At 53.2% G+C, this 18807-nt stretch overlaps 1 protein-coding gene across 1 annotated transcript in view; it reads right to left on the reverse strand.

Annotated features, from left to right (window-relative positions):
- Window positions 1-18807, reverse strand: part of helz (helicase with zinc finger) — a 36040-nt gene that overhangs the window by 4610 nt on the left and 12623 nt on the right. Inside the window, exons 16-24 of the mRNA XM_076996841.1 lie at window positions 18267-18445; window positions 15415-15533; window positions 13639-13784; window positions 12151-12298; window positions 11868-12051; window positions 10564-10792; window positions 7084-7288; window positions 4309-4360; window positions 2652-2836 (exon numbers count right to left, since the gene is read on the reverse strand). Of these exons, the coding sequence (XP_076852956.1) occupies window positions 2652-2836; window positions 4309-4360; window positions 7084-7288; window positions 10564-10792; window positions 11868-12051; window positions 12151-12298; window positions 13639-13784; window positions 15415-15533; window positions 18267-18445 (1447 nt within the window). The remainder of the gene's footprint in view (window positions 1-2651; window positions 2837-4308; window positions 4361-7083; window positions 7289-10563; window positions 10793-11867; window positions 12052-12150; window positions 12299-13638; window positions 13785-15414; window positions 15534-18266; window positions 18446-18807) is intronic.

Consider the following 18807-nt stretch of genomic DNA (forward strand, 5'->3'; position numbering starts at 1 on the left):
TCATTAGGGCTCAGGCTCCGTGTTTGGGGTCGCGGCGCATGTCAAAGAGCTCGCTGGCATGTCTGAGTAACCAAAGCCTTCATGGAGTGTTTGCCCACAAGGTCAGTAGCTGTCAATCAAATACAGCAGTGGCGTCTGCAGCTCTGAGGAAAATGATGGAGTTGTGGCGGGACTGTGGTGGGTGTGTGGCGGGACTGTGGTGGGTGTGTGTGTGTGTGTGGCGGGACTGTGGTGGGGGTGTGTGTGTGTGTGGCGGGACTGTGGTGTGTGTGTGGTGGGACTGTGGTGGGTGTGTGTGGCGGGACTGTGGTGGGTGTGTGTGGCGGGACTGTGGTGGGTGTGTGTGTGTGGCGGGACTGTGGTGGGTGTGTGTGGCGGGACTGTGGTGGGTGTGTGTGTGTGGCGGGACTGTGGTGGGTGTGTGTGGCGGGACTGTGGTGGGTGTGTGTGGCGGGGCTGTGGTGGGTGTGGCGGGACTGTGGTGTGTGTGGCGGGACTGTGGTGGGTGTGGCGGGACTGTGGTGTGTGTGTGTGGCGGGACTGTGGTGGGTGTGTGTGGCGGGACTGTGGTGGGTGTGTGTGGCGGGACTGTGGTGGGTGTGTGTGGCGGGACTGTGGTGGGTGTGTGTGGCGGGACTGTGGTGGGTGTGGCGGGACTGTGGTGTGTGTGGCGGGACTGTGGTGTGTGTGGCGGGACTGTGGTGTGTGTGGCGGGACTGTGGTGTGTGTGGCGGGACTGTGGTGTGTGTGGCGGGACTGTGGTGTGTGTGTGTGTGTGTGGCGGGCCTGTGGTGTGTGTGTGTGTGTGGCGGGCCTGTGGTGTGTGTGTGTGGCGGGACTGTGGTGTGTGTGTGTGGCGGGACTGTGGTGTGTGTGTGTGGCGGGACTGTGGTGTGTGTGTGTGGCGGGACTGTGGTGGGTGTGTGTGGCGGGACTGTGGTGTGTGTGTGTGGCGGGACTGTGGTGTGTGTGTGTGGCGGGACTGTGGTGGGTGTGTGTGGCGGGACTGTGGTGGGTGTGTGTGGCGGGACTGTGGTGGGTGTGTGTGGGGGGGCTGTGGTGGGTGTGTGTGGCGGGACTGTGGTGGGTGTGTGTGGCGGGACTGTGGTGGGTGTGTGTGGCGGGACTGTGGTGGGTGTGTGTGTGTGGCGGGACTGTGGTGGGTGTGTGTGGGGGGGCTGTGGTGGGTGTGTGTGGCGGGACTGTGGTGTGTGTGTGGCGGGACTGTGGTGGGTGTGTGTGGCGGGACTGTGGTGGGTGTGTGTGGCGGGACTGTGGTGGGTGTGTGTGGCGGGACTGTGGTGGGTGTGTGTGGTGTGGCGGGACTGTGGTGGGTGTGTGTGGCGGGACTGTGGTGGGTGTGTGTGTGTGGCGGGCCTGTGGTGTGTGTGTGTGTGTGGCGGGCCTGTGGTGGGTGTGGCGGGACTGTGGTGGGTGTGGCGGGACTGTGGTGTGTGTGGCGGGACTGTGGTGTGTGTGTGTGTGTGTGGCGGGCCTGTGGTGGGTGTGGCGGGACTGTGGTGGGTGTGTGTGGCGGGACTGTGGTGGGTGTGTGTGGCGGGACTGTGGTGTGTGTGTGTGGCGGGACTGTGGTGGGTGTGTGTGGTGGGACTGTGGTGGGTGTGTGTGGTGTGGCGGGACTGTGGTGTGTGTGTGTGTGGCGGGACTGTGGTGGGTGTGTGTGGCGGGACTGTGGTGTGTGTGTGTGGCGGGACTGTGGTGGGTGTGTGTGGCGGGACTGTGGTGGGTGTGTGTGGCGGGACTGTGGTGTGTGTGTGTGGCGGGACTGTGGTGGGTGTGTGTGGCGGGACTGTGGTGGGTGTGTGTGGCGGGACTGTGGTGGGTGTGTGTGGCGGGACTGTGGTGTGTGTGTGTGGCGGGACTGTGGTGGGTGTGTGTGTGTGGCGGGACTGTGGTGGGTGTGTGTGGTGGGACTGTGGTGGGTGTGTGTGGCGGGACTGTGGTGGGTGTGTGTGGCGGGACTGTGGTGGGTGTGTGTGGCGGGACTGTGGTGTGTGTGGCGGGACTGTGGTGGGTGTGTGTGGCGGGACTGTGGTGTGTGTGTGGCGGGACTGTGGTGGGTGTGGCGGGACTGTGGTGGGTGTGTGGCGGGACTGTGGTGTGTGTGTGTGGCGGGACTGTGGTGGGTGTGTGTGGCGGGACTGTGGTGGGTGTGTGTGGCGGGACTGTGGTGTGTGTGTGGCGGGACTGTGGTGGGTGTGGCGGGACTGTGGTGGGTGTGGCGGGACTGTGGTGTGTGTGGCGGGACTGTGGTGTGTGTGTGTGTGTGTGGCGGGACTGTGGTGTGTGTGTGGCGGGACTGTGGTGTGTGTGTGGTGGGACTGTGGTGTGTGTGTGGCGGGAGCACACACTTCGACATGCAGGCTCTTTGCTGGTTCATTAACACTGACTCCACACATCCATAACGGAAGTCATACAGTTGTAACTGCTCATTCTGTCTAACAAGGAGACTCGTGTGTTATCGGTCCGGTAAAGCGGTGGCCATAAATCTATACTGTAAAGAAAGAGGAACTTCGTGACCCTTCCTCCATCCATCTTGATTAACACACACACACACACACACACACACACACACACACACACACACACACACACACACACAGAGAACGGTCTGGTTTCCCAGTACTCACCGGCAGTGGCACAGGCATTACCACGTTGCCCCCGTAGACGGCGGGCACGTACAGGATGCTGGCCCCCGTGTGGGGGTCGATGCGCTGAACCGGGCTGGGTGACTTGCCGGCGGGCGGAGCGCCCCCTCCTGGTGGGGTGAAGGCCTGGATGGGGTTCCCCATCAGCACGGCGGCGCTGGGCTGGACTGGAGACAACGGGGAGACAACGGCGAGCTGAGTGAGAAAACCGAGCAAACCACGCTGACTCACCGAGTCCAGAGGTCACAGTGAGCGGAGCTGGTTGCTAATGGCTACGGGTGAAGCTTGGCAGGAGTAGAAGAGCTGTGTGTGCGTCCTGCTGGAACGGCGTTTGGCAGTTGGCGTTTACTGAAGAGTCTGGAGCTGCTCTGATCTACTGCTGCTGGGGAGAACACAACTACGGTCAACAAAGAGACGTCCCAGAATAACGACGGTGGACAGGACGAGGGAGAAAGCGGACACGTCCAAACGAGCAGCGCGTCACGCAGCCAGACAGCGTTTGGGGCAGAAGAAATCACGATGACACCTGAACTGTGCTTCCAATTTAGAGGGAAATTCACTGCGACAACTCTAGCTGACAGGATCTCAATGTCCCGTGACCATCTCTCTCTCTCTCTCTGTTTCTCCGTCTCTCTCTCCCACTCCCCCTCCCCCTCTCTCCATTCACTAACCTCCACACAGTAATCAGGAGTAACTGTTGTTACTGCCGCGTGTTAACACAAGGCGGGTGTTGGGGCCGTCTGACTGATCTCACCACTCTCTCTCTCTGCTCAGAGCGGTGGAGAAACACAAGCACGTCCCTCCCCCTCATTCCACCTCAGAGATCACGCAGTGATCCGCAAACTAATGACCCTCATGTGCAGTGGCCACGTTTGCAAACAACCCTGGTTAATCGTACCCAGCCAACCAAAACAGGCGGTGTTAATAAACCCCACCCACCCCCCTCAAACCACGACCGGAGGGCGGAGAGAAGAGCAACCCCGCCTCCCCCGCTACTAATCCCTGTCTTGACCTTGAGCACTGAGCTAACGCTTTCCAGGTGACCCTGTGAGGAACACACGGAGGAACAAACCAAGGAACACACAGAGGAACGTCTACATTCATCTAGATTTATATTCTATGGTACACACAGAGGAACGTCTACATTCATCTAGATTTATATTCTATGGTACACACTGAGGAACGTCTACATTCATCTAGATTTATATTCTATGGTACACACAGAGGAACGTCTACATTCATCTAGATTTATATTCTATGGTACACACAGAGGAACGTCTACATTCATCTAGATTTATATTCTATGGTACACACAGAGGAACGTCTACATTCATCTAGATTTATATTCTATGCATGTGGAGTGTGGCAACTCTACCAGCTTTCTCATGGCACTGCAATGAGCCAAAGAGTCCATTATCTGAACAGGGAGCTTGATACGGCCCTGCATTGGGTAGTCAACATGAGGTGGGTGAGGGAGAGAGGGAGAGAGAGAGAGTGGGAGAGAGAGAGACACAGAGAGAGAGAGAGAGAGAGAGAGAGAGAGAGAGAGAGAGAGAGAGAGAGAGAGAGAGAGAGAGAGAGAGAGAGAGAGAGAGAGAGAGAGAGAGAGAGAGAGAGAGAGAGAGAGAGACTCACTTACCAAAGCCATCGGGAGGGAAATGCTCCGAGTGATTGGGAAGTTGTCCTTTCGCCTGTGGAGAGAAGAGGAAGGCCTGAGTGAGCACTGGGGCGGGGGGGGGGCGGGGCATCTGTGCCCTGCATCTCCCATTGGAGCAGAGAGCACAGGGAGGGGGCGGGGCTTCCACACCCAGCCTGCTGAACACAGCCAGCAGTGAGTACAGAGGCCATCCAGGCGCGAGACGCACGGCCACAGGGCGCTGCGCTTTGTCAGTTGCTATCGGAGTCTCGGTTGGATGTTCCGGTGCGTCCCCGTACACACACCGTACACACGTCCCTGTTCTCCACCTCCACACACTCCAAGAAGTACACCAAACTAACGACGGTGCTCAGACGGGGTAAGAAACATCATTCACGCAACCCCAGCCAGCACACGGCTGTTCAAAGGCCCCCGTGAAAGCCGTCTGTGCCGATAGAATGAGGCGCGCGTTATTAATACAGCATGTGTCCATTAAACATACCAGCCCCCCGATGCCCATTCATGCCTTTTATTTAGAAAAGTTGCTCCGGCTTTCAAAATGAACCATCTCCATAGCAACCGAGCCCATTAATCACAGAATCAAATCACCTCGGATAGGAAGGTGGCCGTTTCTGCTCTGGATTGGTGGAACTTCTCAAAGCGCATCATACGTTGTGCCATTAGGGCTCTCAGAAGCAATTGATGTTAGTAAAAGAAAAGGGAAAAAACCCCCAAAAAACAAGCAAACAGAAGGACAAGCACATTTACAGACGGAGCAGCACCATCACACGTGCTGCACTTTCAACCAGCCTTCAGGAAAACAGCTGCAGAAGCTCGCTGGGCAGCCACAACAACCCGCCCTTATTATATATTCTTTAGCACTTCTTTGATGAAGCTGCTAATTGAGTCAACTTTGAACCAAATGAATTCTTATCGCATTAACAAGCTGTGGTGTGTTTAGTGCGGCGACCCACAGAGCTGCCACGGGGCTCCAGCGGACAGCGAGTTAATGACCACGTCTCCTCCGATAAGCTACAGAGATAATGGATTCACCATCCGAGGGAGGAGGGAAAGAAAAAGACCAAAGGAGGTGAAAAGAGAAGCTGGAGAAACTAGGCAGCTAATAGAGAGAGAGAGAGGGGAGTGAGTGAGTGAGTGAGAGAGAGAGAGAGAGAGAGAGAGAGAGAGAGAGAGAGAGAGAGAGAGAGAGCTTGTTTGAGGGTTTACAGACCATGACTAAGAGCAAATTAGGGGGCAAGAGTAAGCTGGAGAAAGACAAGTGGGAGAGAGAGAGAGAGAAAGAGGGGGAGAAAGAGGGGGAGAAAGAGGAGGAGAAAACAGCCAAAAAGCCAAGGGGGAAAGACAGAGCAGAGCGTAGTGGAGACTGACGGAGAGGGAGAGAACTCTGCACACTCGTCTCCTCTGGCATGTTTACCTGTCTCCTCCTAAGGGAGCGGACATGATTGACATATTATTCGTCAGAGGGCCCGCCCCCGCTCTCCTCCAATACCCCCCCCCCACCGCTGCCTAGCAGAACCCACAGCACCATCATTAACACCACGGAGGCGTCGCGCTAGCCGAACCCCGGCGGCCAGACCTTCATCCGCTTCACCCTGACCGGACACACGTTTAGTTAGGCCAGACACCTGCAGCAGTGTCCTGGCCTGCTCCTCAAAACCCTTCACGAGGAGTCTTCTGAAACCAACACACCATCACGAGAATGCAGCAGTTTCTTTTGAAAACTGATGGATATTAATACGGCTACATTTGGCCTAAATCGTGCTTAACGCACCATCGTCCGTTTTTCTCCACCCACAGACGGAGCTCACCGCTCCTGCCGCAGGGATCCAACCTGCTGAAGGGTCACCAGCTACCATCAGGAAAAAACCCTGACCGACACGGGCCGCTTTAAGAGACGGACACGAGCCGTTTCGAGACACACCGATCCCACGGGTGCGGGCCGCGCTCCAATACCACCTGCTCCGATGCCAATTCTCGACTTCGCCATGTTGAAGCTGAAATCTCATCTGGGTTACCTTGCAGCAGACCTGTTCTGTCCCTCTCTCCTCTGACAGCTATCGAGTCACCAGCCTGTATATCAATTTCACCAAAACAATGTGTAAGCCATACTGTTTTTCCTTATTATTATTTTGCATCCGAGTCTGAAATGTTAAAAGTCACAACTTAAACGTGCTGTCTAGGGTCTGTCCAGCTGCGCGCTAATGCCCGTCATCATACGCAGAGTCACGCTGGCGTCTTGATTAGCGCTGGAAACCACGGCGCAGGACTCCATGGAAACGGATGATTCTGCGTTACGTTCCCCGTGCGGTCACATCTGGTCTTGTTCACGTTTCACAGCAACAATGGAAATCTCTGATTTTTCCTGAAGTGTTTATTAAACATATGGGTGGATGTTCTTGTACGAACAATATTGGCCTGAGGAGAGAATGTGTGGTAATGCCGATACGAAGACCCCTTGACATATTTTAAAGCTCTGCGGATGCCTGACTGAATGAAATCTTCTCCCATTTGTGCTTGGCATAAATCACAGAAAATCAGATGTTACTGGGCAGGATAACTAGCAATACTGCTACAAGCAACATGTGCAAATGATCACCAAGATGCAGAAATCATCATCAACAGATACTGATTTGTTACAGGTCAACAACAAATGACACAGAGCTAAACAAACACATCATAATATGAGGAGCGTCCATCCTGCGCTGGTACATGAATGATGCTCACTAAGCTTGGTGGGCCGAGGGCCGTTTTACGCACCTTTGGCGGGGAGTGCTGGTGTTTCCCGGGGCCCTGCGGGTGCTGGGGCCTCAGGGCTCGGGGGATGAACTCGGGGGCCAGCGGGTTCAGCACGTAGGTCTTCTTCAGCTCCAGGGCCTCCAGCTGGGCCTTGATCTGCTCGAAGGTGATGCCGTGAAGGCTGGCGTTCTCGTGGCAGATGGAGATGAAGGTTTCCCAGAACTTCCTGCGCGAGAGGCCAGAGAGACGCGCGGGTCAGCGGGACGGTCGGCGGTCAGGAGGTGCACACAACACCCAACATCGCCCCGCCCTGACTCCTTGGCTCTGTAACCCCTGGCTGTGGTGCGAGGGAGGGCTCGTCCTCACCACAGCCACCCTAACCAGAGATTACCCAGAGGGAATGCGCCTCCATCTTCATGCAAGCACTTAAAAAAAACCACATCACCACCTCATTCTCTCACACACACACACACACACAATAAATTAATAACAATTCTCACACCCACAAATGAGACGCTTTGCGTTTTTGAAAGCTGCCTTTGCAGAGAATTCGTTTAGGAAACGTCTGCGAGGGCGAGTAGCAGCTGTAGGGTGGGAGCCCGCGGAGACCCTGTCGAGACCATACCGAGATCCTGCTGAGACCCTGCCAAGACCATACTGAGACCCTACTGAGGCTCTGCCGACACACACACACACACACACACACACACACACACACACACACACACACACACACACACACACACACACACACACACACACACACACACACACACACACACACACACACACACACAGCCTCCCATCTGAGGTAAAACCCCCACCAGGTCATAAACCTCAGGTCCCAGACCTAATCATAAGTCTTCATTCAGGCTCAAAACTCGACCCCGAGTGCTCCTGGGTGGACATTTACTATGCATAACTGGAAATACACTAAGCATGACTCAGGGAAGCCCAAAAACGGATCAGGAAGACAGAAAGCAACCGTCAAGGCCTCCCTCTGAGAGATCTGAGAGAGGACCCTGGTTACCATTTGCCACAAGGTGGCTGGTGGATTTTTTCAGGCAAGGTTTGGATCAATCAGGGGAGATGAACACAGCGATCACGCCGATGAGAGCAAGAGAGGCTTGCATCACCACGCTGCACCTGTGCTGAGGACCAGGGGTGAAGATGCTTCAGGAGAGGGCTGGGGCACTGCACCTCACACCAACACACACCCCACACCACCCCTGACCTCACACCGCCCCACACAATGCCACATATGACTCCAAACCCTACACCACGCCTGACCCTCACATCGATGTTTTTTCATGCACATCCGGTTAGCGACACACCTTTTACAGAATCACACAGGATTAGCTTGACAGGTTCTCTCCTGTTAGCTAAAATTATGATTTGGGTTCATAGCCCAAGGAATATTTTTTTTCTTGGTCTACAGCTGTCATGACAGACAAGTAAAGCATAAAAGACATACACATTAATTCATTATGTATGAGTCAAATCTCTATGAATATTCACAACTTCAGATCTTCAGCGGAGTTACCTGATGTCATGAATAGGCGTGAGGTTTCAGCATACTTTGAATAAAGTTGAATTTTATTTGTGAATAAAATAATAAGGTGCGAGGATTCAGCATACTTTGCATAATCGCTTGAAAGTTCTGTCACAGTGTATGGTAAGAAATGATTTAGGCAAATGAGAGGAGCTGTAATGTTGGGTTATATTTTGTGGCTTCCTGTGCTAATGACACAGCGATTCACCCGTCGCCGCCCCTCAAAAACCCCGTTTCACATAACACGCTCCAGTTTGAAGAGGCATAACTGATTTAACTAATCAAGGCCTTGATGGGAATGCTGAAAGACATAAATCAGAGGCGATGCTCACAGACAGCAGCTACGGGTTAGAGTGTAGAGCGGCACAGAATCCCACCCGGAAACACAGGCGTTTAACAGGCGTTTAGGAGTCTTAACTGCTACATCACTCTTGAAGCCAGCGCTTGCGTGTAAGAAAGTAATCTGCTGCTGGTGAATCTAGCTGTGTGCTAGAGAACGCTCCAGATAACCTTCAGATTACCGAGTCACTGAAGCCGGGTGTTAGTTTGGCTCACTGTGTCTCCTGCCTCCACAACACACACACACACTCTCGCGCACACACAGATTGATTTAATTGCTGGGCCCTTCGGCGTGACATTTCCTGTGACCGCGCTCCTGCGATTGGCTGACGCAACAGTCTCCATAGCGACGAGGGAGCTGTGGCTATGGAGGATAGGGATCGGTGAGCAGGGGCTGATGGACAGTCCTCTCAAGAAGGGCATGTCAACAAACACACACACACACACACACACACACACACACACACACACACACACACACACACACACACAGATTTTATGCTGCTCTGCCAAACCCTCTGACAGCAACATCTTATTCCCTCACTGAACAGAGACACCCATGATCAGTAAGCAAGACTTACGTGACAAATCAAAGCCCGTGTTTCACAACAACTTAGCTTCTGTGGCAGCAGGCTCATTAGCGCTACACCCCCCCCCCCCCACCCCCCCCCCCCCCCCCAACCGCCTCCCTCGGCCGAGTATGGACACGCCTCCTTCAGCGGGGGATGGACACGCCTCCCTCGGCCAAGGCTGGACACGCCGTCGCCCACACGTAGCCACACACATGGCGGGGTGCCAAGCGAGCGTTGGCATGTGCCACAGCTTCACGCCACCACACTCCCACGCCGGGCGGTGGCGTCTAGCGCTGCTCCCACTCGCCAACGCGTGCCGCTGAAGGGCACAGCACAAGTCCGGGGCATGCCAGGCCTGATGCCCGCCCTCCTCGCCCAGAAAAGCTCGGCCGCTCCAGAAAGCCGCCAGCCCCCCCCCCCCTTCCAACACACGCCACCCAATCAGGCATGCAGAGAAAACCCAATTAACAAATCGCAATTAATGAATGGCACGCTAATTAAAATAGCAGGCTGGGGGAAGAGCTGCACTTGGGTGAACTATAATGCAGACTGTTCAGGAAGAGACCTGCTGCATCTCAAACAGTCTTCTCCTCCCAAGCAACACTGCATCAAACCAGCACTCCAATCAATCAGGGGACTTTTCAGTACGTGCCCTAGGAGTCCCTGATCAATGGCGGACGTTCCGAGACAATTATCGTCACAGGTGTTCGAGCAACCTGACAAATCGTAGCCATTTCTCTAGCACTAGGGTTATTTATTACCACGCACTAATCACGTTTCATCGCAATTAATAACAGTAATCACAACCTTGCTTAAAATAACAGCAATTAGCATTTATTATGCATCACACACACACACACACACACACACACACACACACACACACACACACAGATACACACACACACCAATCACCCCAGTCCAACTTGCACCATCATTACTCATCTGTCACTCCAACACTGAAAGGGATTTTTAAGCAGAGAGCGACAGTCTGACTGACGGGCGTCACTGACTGTGTCCCCTGTGTGTTTGGTTTACCTGCAGCGCCCAACTGAGCACAGTGCGATGGGGTCTCCCACCACGGCCACCAGGGACTGGGCACGCGTGATGGCCGTGTTGAGGAGTTTGTAGTTGGACAGGAAGCCGTAGTCCAGGTCCTCTGTGGAGTCCTCCACCAGCTGCTCCTTCCGCTTGATGGCCGTCTGTTTGTGCTTGCAGGTGTGACGTGTGCGGACCGTGCTCAGGAACAGCACGCGGAACTGCTTACCTGTGGGGGAGGGGGAGGTCAGAGGTCACTGCACCGGGAGAGACTGCACCATGAGGCTGATGGGGATAGGTTCATCGCCGACCACAATCAAACACAAAACGCGGAAGACTGAGCCGGTCTGGCGTTGTTCGCACCAGTAACGATGCCCACGTGAGGCACAGGGGTGTTTGTTGAACAGGAAAGCTCAACTTGTAATTTCCGACATACCAGTCTGATTGGAGACTTTGTTACCGCGGGACAGGACCGAGAATTATTTCACACGAATCACTGTGGGTAACGAGCACCTGTGGACCTGCAGACCTTCAAACGCAATTTTGCCGAACAAGCCCAGGTATTCAGCCATTTTATCAATTATGCACAAACCAATCTAGCTCCTCAACCTCGGCAGCAAGCCGTAAGCGTGTTCAAACTCGTACCTTAATCAGCCAGCTGTGGAAGAGCACAGAAACATCTCTCCCACCACAGCAGGGGTTGTGGTCCAGTAGCTTGTAGCCACCACAGAAAACTCCAAAACACGGCAGGAAATTCACCAGAGGTTTGGACCGAGTCCGTTAGAGCCGTTGCTCTTGTCCTTAAATTATTCGCAATTTAAGACGATTTGCCACGTTCACCATTTTATTCAGACTGGGAATTTCCTCTAAGGCACAAACTAAATCTTGTGTTTAGACCTGATGTACAAGTCACGTATAGCTATTGGCTAAAGAAAGAAAAACTGCACTGGTGAATGGACCGTATTTTTAACTATACATCTCATTAGAAGATAAATGATTGAATATAAAAAGTTATCTTCGCCCACAGCAATCTAAAATGTAACAGCCGACATAATGGTGACATTTTGGTTTTCTTTTACTAATCACTCAAAACAAGACAAAATGGACAGGACACTCACCCTAATAACAAAAGCACAGCTCAATGTCAAAATGTAGCTCAGTGGTAAAGGTGCTCGACTAATAATCAGAAGGTTGCCAGTTCAAGCCCCATCATGGCCAAGCTGCCAGTGTTTGCCTGGCAGTCACTTTGCATAAATATGAATATGCCAATTCTAAAACGGTCATTTTACAACGGTGACACTCACCCTGAACGTTGAGCACGCGCTCCACGCTGACCTCGGGCATCCGCTTCTTGCGGAGCTCGGCACGGATGCGGAAGACCTGGTCGGCGTAGGGCGACACCACGCCAATGCTGCCCTCGTCCAGTTTGCCCCAGGCCACAGGCCATTTCCTCCTCATCTCCTCCACGCGCTCCACAATCTCAAACACCTGCGCGCAAACATGCAAACACACGAGCGATGGAGCGCGTCCTACGGTGCGGTAGTGGTATACACCGTCTCCCTGCCGGCGCCAGTGATGGTACGCTACCTCGGCGTTGTTGTAGTAGGCCGTGCTGTTCTTCTCCTGCACGTCCTCCCCGCGGGCCGTGAAGAAGGTCAGAGGGTAGAAGTCCTTGTGCGGAGGCTGTTTGCCGCTGGCCATCAGCTTGCCCTCGTAGAACAGCTCTGACGTGTAGCTGCGGCCGGGGCGAGAGGAGAAGGCACCGTTAGCGCCGGCGGCTGCTTCAGAGAGGCCGAAGAACGCACGCGGGTCGCACGCTCGCGACGCCGCACGAGTTCTTCTGCGTCTCTGAAGCTATCCTAGCGGTCTTTCACAGCCCCGCCCCTAGAACCTCGTACGCCTTAGCCAACAGTCACATGGGACGGCCTCCCACATGGAAAATGCAGCCCAATAAATATTTGGTAACATTTATTTCAAATTTATGGACATTTCTGAAAATTCAATGAGTTGTTCCACTTCCCTACTAAACCCAAGAATTTGTCCCAGCAGATTCTATACATACACACATTATTTATATATATATTAAAAATATATACAATGCTAAATGATTAATCACAAAGAGATTCTATGTAAATATGTTTCAGAACACACTCAAGGTGTCCGTTTTAATTAACAATTTAGTACCCAAGTACATCAAGTACAGCACTTGATTCCCTGTGTTGACTTCCAAAAGACGGTACAACAAGGAGCGTTCAACATTAAGGCAAAGGGGTGATGCAGAAACCTCCCACTGTTGTGTTTCGTCCCGCCCCCATCCTCCCCGTGTTCCGCCCCGCCTCCCATCCTCCCCGTGTTCCGCCCCGCCCCCCCATCCTCCCCGCGTTCCGCCCCGCCTCCCATCCTCCCCGCGTTCCGTCCCGCCTCCCATCCTCCCCGCGTTCCGCCCCGCCTCCCATCCTCCCCGCGTTCCGTCCCGCCTCCCATCCTCCCCGCGTTCCGTCCCGCCTCCCATCCTCCCCGCGTTCCGCCCCGCCTCCCATCCTCCCCGCGTTCCGCCCCGCCTCCCATCCTCCCCGCGTTCCGCCCCGCCTCCCATCCTCCCCGCGTTCCGTCCCGCCTCCCATCCTCCCCGCGTTCCACCCCGCCTCCCATCCTCCCCGCGTTCCGTCCCGCCTCCCATCCTCCCCGCGTTCCGTCCCGCCTCCCATCCTCCCCGTGTTCCACCCCGCCTCCCATCCTCCCCGCGTTCCGTCCCGCCTCCCATCCTCCCCGCGTTCCGCCCCGCCTCCCATCCTCCCCGCGTTCCGCCCCGCCTCCCATCCTCCCCGCGTTCCGCCCCGCCTCCCATCCTCCCCGCGTTCCGCCCCGCCTCCCATCCTCCCCGCGTTCCGCCCCGCCTCCCATCCTCCCCGCGTTCCGTCCCGCCCCCCCCAAGTGCACTGGTGTTGGGGTGCAACAGGAAGGTGGGGGCTCTGTCAGCATCTGCATACGTGCTTGCGCTTGGCTCCTTCCTCCTAACTCCCCTTTGTACGTCAGCCTCGTCAGGAAGAGCGATGTGAAAAAGTTCACACCTACTTGATGATTGCCTCATGGGAGCGGTAGTTTTCACACAGCAGGATCCTGCAGGGGTACTCGGAGGGGTAGTGCTCGTACAGCCGGTCCAGCAGGGACACGTGCAGGTTCCTCTCGCGGGCAAACTCGCTGTACACGAACGGACTCAGCTGGAGAGGACAGGACACAGCACAGAGAAGAGCACATTAGCCCTCCTATGCTCCCCAAAGCCTGCTATACTGCTGCACTGATACTGGATACTTTACAGCACGCCCATTACCTAACAAAACCTGTGAGATGCACTTATAAGAGAACAAATTCACTGGAAAAAAGTGGTTAATTTCATGGACCAAGTTTCTCAAAAATGAAGTATTTCATTTATTAATACTTAGCCAGCTAGCTAGCTACACAGGCTAGCCTGCCGAGCTAAGCCAACAGCCCAAATGGCTGACTGGTAATCTCTGAACTTCATAAGAAGGTATTAGGCCTCATTCCCTCACTGAGATAAAATTACTCATCTGTGTTTTGACACAGCTCTCTCCTGCTCAAAGGATTCATCGACAGACTGCACACATTAGCTAGTGCTAACATTAGCTGGTTTAACAATATGCAGGTCAAAAATGTAGCAGGTAGCTACCGACATTACCAGCAAGCTACATTTAGGCAATCCTCTATGTGATGTTCTTATTGGACTCATCTCCATAGCAACAGGTAAAAGGTATGAGGCCTGACATTTAACACTGCCCTGTCCAGTTAAGGCCAGCATCCGATCATTTCTCCCTCAGGTCTGCTGCGTTTCACGGTCTGTGATGTGGTGTTATAGCCGTGAATTTCGTACAGCCCTACATATACCTGGCACCAACCCAAACTTCCCCCAGGGTGCACTGCAGTCCCTCCCCACAATGCACTGGTGTACTGTACTCAAATCACATTGCTCTCTGTGGGCAGTTTGCATTGGCGGCCTGAAGCGTAGCGCTTGGGGCAGCGATGGCGCTGGCGTCCGGCACAGCGTCCACTCCCAGGCCCGTCTGGGCACGTGCGGCAGAGCGCCGGCTCATAACAGCAGGAGGGAGTGAGTGAGGACACGTGGGACCTCCGTCCTGGACTGTTCACTAGCCTCCTCCTCTCAGACAGCCGTCATTCAGGAAGACGGGTACACAACATCGAGTAAGTGTTTTCAGGAAGACGGGTACACAACGTCGAGTACGTGTTTTCAGGAAGACGGGTACACAACGTCGAGTACGTGTTTTCAGGAAGACGGGTACACAACGTCGAGTACGTGTTTTCAGGAAGACGGGTACACAACGTCGAGTACGTGTTTTCAGGAAGACGGGTACACAACGTCAAGTACGTGTTTTCAGGAAGACGGGTAGACAACGTCGAGTACGTGTTTTCAGGAAGACGGGTAGACAACGTCGAGTACGTGTTTTCAGGAAGATAGTTACACAACGTCGAGTACATGGCTGCACACGCACATCTGGCAATCTTAAGTGAAACCACGAGCACTTTCGATGAGCAAAAACACAAACAAATTCGCACGCAGCTGAATTTTCTTTCCACGGATTTCCACCAAGCGTTGGATCCTGCCGCTCTGGATCAGAGGGGCACAAACCGAGCGCACCGTAGCTCCCAGCAGCCCTCTGTTCCCACGGGGAGCACCACGCCCTCATAGCCGGCCTGGCCAATCACGCGCTGGCAGACGGGTGGCGGTTCCCTTTAAGGAGACAGGCTGGCGCAGGTGGAGGGGCAGGGAGGCTGCTGCAGCTGCTGGGTGTAGCGTGTGGTCTCCAGCATGTCTACCTGCATGTGGTCTCCAGCAAGGACGATGCGCGTGCTTTTACTGGCCAGAGCCAGTGGCATGATGGTCTCACACTCCATCGCCTGGGCCGCCTCGTCCAGCAGGATGTGCGTGAAGAGCCCTTTGTGTCCACACACACACACACACACACACACACACACACACAATAAAATATTCATTATAGAGAGCTTCACAGAAGAGGGCATTAATAATCCATGACCACATGCACACATGCGCACATACACAAGTTGATACACACAGGGTTTTTTTTTTGTCCAAGCAACCATCAGACAGTTGTGGAAAATAAAACAGGCCGTAGAGCAGTTGTGGTGGATATTGCACGGGTGGCCCTGGACGAAGGGGCTCGTGCACGTGTGTGGGTGGCATGCAAAGTGACATGAAGGTAGATGGTAAAGTGACTCACAATTATGTAAGTACATGAACTGATTATACCACCTAACCCAACACATGGTTTGTTCAAATGAGAAAAAAGGGGGGGTGTAAAAAGCAGATATTTGCATTCGGTAGAAACTTTGAAACTCTAGTAATCGGAACTCCAACTGTGGGGTGGAGAATTGGGTGGTGTTACTGCAGTCAGAAGAGCTATTGTACACGCATGTGCGCACAGAGAACAACCCTAGCCCCTACAGCCACTGAATGACTTACACAATACCAACTTTCCAGACTATGACATGTGCCACAAATATGAATACAATTCTTTTGGCACGAAGGATCCCTGAATAGTAATGACAGGAAGATCAAGTAGGAAGTCAAGCAAAGTGACAGTACGCCAACAGTTAGTTGGTCTAAGGTTATTTTGCCAACTAGATAATATATGTACATAAAATTGGACAAGGTTCTTCCAAATTCTGACAATTTACACGACATGCATTCTGAAAGAAAAAAAAAGAGAGGCTATCCAGCTAGCTAACTAACTTCAGAACTAGCAGATGTACATCTTGCCTCTTTCCTTGTTGTTATCATGTAATTGCCTACAATTTATTAACACTGCCCATAACCTTCCCGACTATTCCCAAGTCCTCCTTAGAGCCACTGAAGACTTGTTCTAACAGTTTCTACAGTTTCTTTACCATTTATTATGGTTTATTAAGGCTGAAGTTTATGGTTTGTTAAGGGGAACCTTAACAAAAGCAAGTCCTACCGCTTTAAAACAACATAAGCCACATTACAGAGGTGAACATCCAGCTGCATTTCAGACGGTAGAGATGAGGTGAGTTTCAGACGGTAGAGATGAGGTGAGTTTCAGACGGTAGAGATGAGGTGAGTTTCAGACGGTAGAGATGAGGTGAGTTTCAGACGGTAAAGATGAGGTGAGTTTCAGACGGTAAAGATGAGGTGAGTTTCAGACGGTAAAGATGAGGTGAGTTTCAGACGGTAAAGATGAGGTGAATTTCAGACGGTAAAGATGAGGTGAATTTCAGACGGTAAAGATGAGGTGAATTTCAGATGGTAAAGATGAGGTGAATTTCAGATGGTAAAGATGAGGTGAATTGGGTGTAGCAATACAGGAAACCCTAGAAAAGGTCCAGCACCCGGAATGCCAGGGGCACACCAGCGTGGACCCGTCTGCCTGCGGCCCCTCCAAACACACCACAGACCAGCCACCCAACAGGATTGGCCAGCACCAGCGGGTCTGCTTCTACACTCATGAACCATGCACCACGTTGCATTGACACTTCAGAATGTCATGTAAATACATATAAAGCGTGTTGCCCTTCTTACGGGGGCCACAAACGGTCCATCCCCAGCTGCCCGTGTCTATCGACACCCACGTCCCAAAGTCCCCCCGGGTGCCAGAGGAGAGTCCTGCACTGAGTGGGTGTGACACTGGCGTAGTCTCACCAGCTGGAGATAATCCTGCCACTGAGAGCTCTGTGGCTTCAGCCATGCTCCACCTACTTCCTGACTGTTTAAAAAAATGACACTGACAGAGCCAAGAGAGACAGAATGCGAGAATGAGAGAGAGAGAGGGTGAGAGAGAGAGAGCGAGAGAGACAGAGAGCGCGCAAGAGAGAGAGAGAGAGAGGGCGATAGAGAGAGCGAGCACGAGAGAGGGTGAGAGCGATAGAGAGAGCGCGATAGAGAGAGCGCGATAAAGAGAGCGAGCACGAGAGAGTGTGAGAGAGAGAGAGCGCGAGAGAGAGAGCACAAGAGAGAGAGCGAGAGCACGACAGAGAGAGAGAGAGAGCGAGAGAGCGTGAGTGGGGAGATGAGGGGAACAGAAGAGTCACCAACAGTGGAAGCTAATGATGCTGACTGTGTTAGACAGGCAAGCTGGGTCTCTTAGCAACAGATGATCCCATACAAGGCAGGAATTAGCCTCTCTTAATAAACTGTTATAGACGCTGCCGCTTCATTCAAGAAGTTTCGGATGAAGTCTACTGTGAGCCTTTTGGGAGGTGTTTTCAAAACAGCAACTTCATCTTGGGATTAGGATTCCTAAGAAGGCTAAGTGTGAAGTTTGGAAGTTTGGTTTTTTTTTTTTACTGCTCCAGCAAGCCCGGGGGGAGGAGCAGGGGCGGAGTCAGAGTGATCACAAGCCCGGGGGGAGGAGCAGGGGCGGAGTCAGAGTGATCACAAGCGTGAGGGAGACTGAGACTGGCACAGCGCTTGCAAGTGTTATGGTTATGGGCACTTAGTGTGCCTGTAAACATGGGATGAAATATTCCTCTGCCACTGACATCACTCACTTTCCCCGGGTACAAAAACATCTTCCCGTTCTTTAAACTCAAATGAGAAAAGGAAAACACAAGCACTCCAAGACTGAAAGAGAGATGAAGTGCTAGACATGGATGAGAGGTGATGGGCTGTGTGTGTGTGTGTGTACACTCACCAGGGTCCAGATCAAGCTGACAGAGGTACTGGGAGGTGCTGAGTGTCACTACTACCACACGGTGGCGCTCTACATCCTGCCGAGTGGGCATTTGGAAGGTGAGGTAAGCTCCAGCTATCAGGCAATACTGCTGCACCACTGGATGTACAGTCTTCACCCAGCGGTTCCTGAAGTAAACCCTACACACACACACACACACACACATCAACTCAGTCACCACTGATGGACAACATTCAACTGACGGTACCATACAGATTATATTCAGCCAACAGTAGTATGGGGATAATATTCAAAGACCAAACAGAGATGCTTGGGTAAAATCACTGAAGATGAAATACACTTAGGAGCATTTAAACAAGGTTTTCTGTGCCAACATGCCTGACTCTAGTGTCTACTCATTATTCAGGTATCTTGGAAGAAACAGGGACAGGCAGGTAGTGGGAAGGAGGTTAGCAGCAGAGAACTCCAGCTCCACACGACCCAGGCCACCAAGTTCAACCACAAACTCATACAGCGTCTCCTCATAACCAGATCAGCGCTC

Source organism: Brachyhypopomus gauderio, chromosome 2, assembly GCF_052324685.1.
Source record: "Brachyhypopomus gauderio isolate BG-103 chromosome 2, BGAUD_0.2, whole genome shotgun sequence".
In the NCBI taxonomy this organism is placed as follows: domain Eukaryota; kingdom Metazoa; phylum Chordata; class Actinopteri; order Gymnotiformes; family Hypopomidae; genus Brachyhypopomus; species Brachyhypopomus gauderio.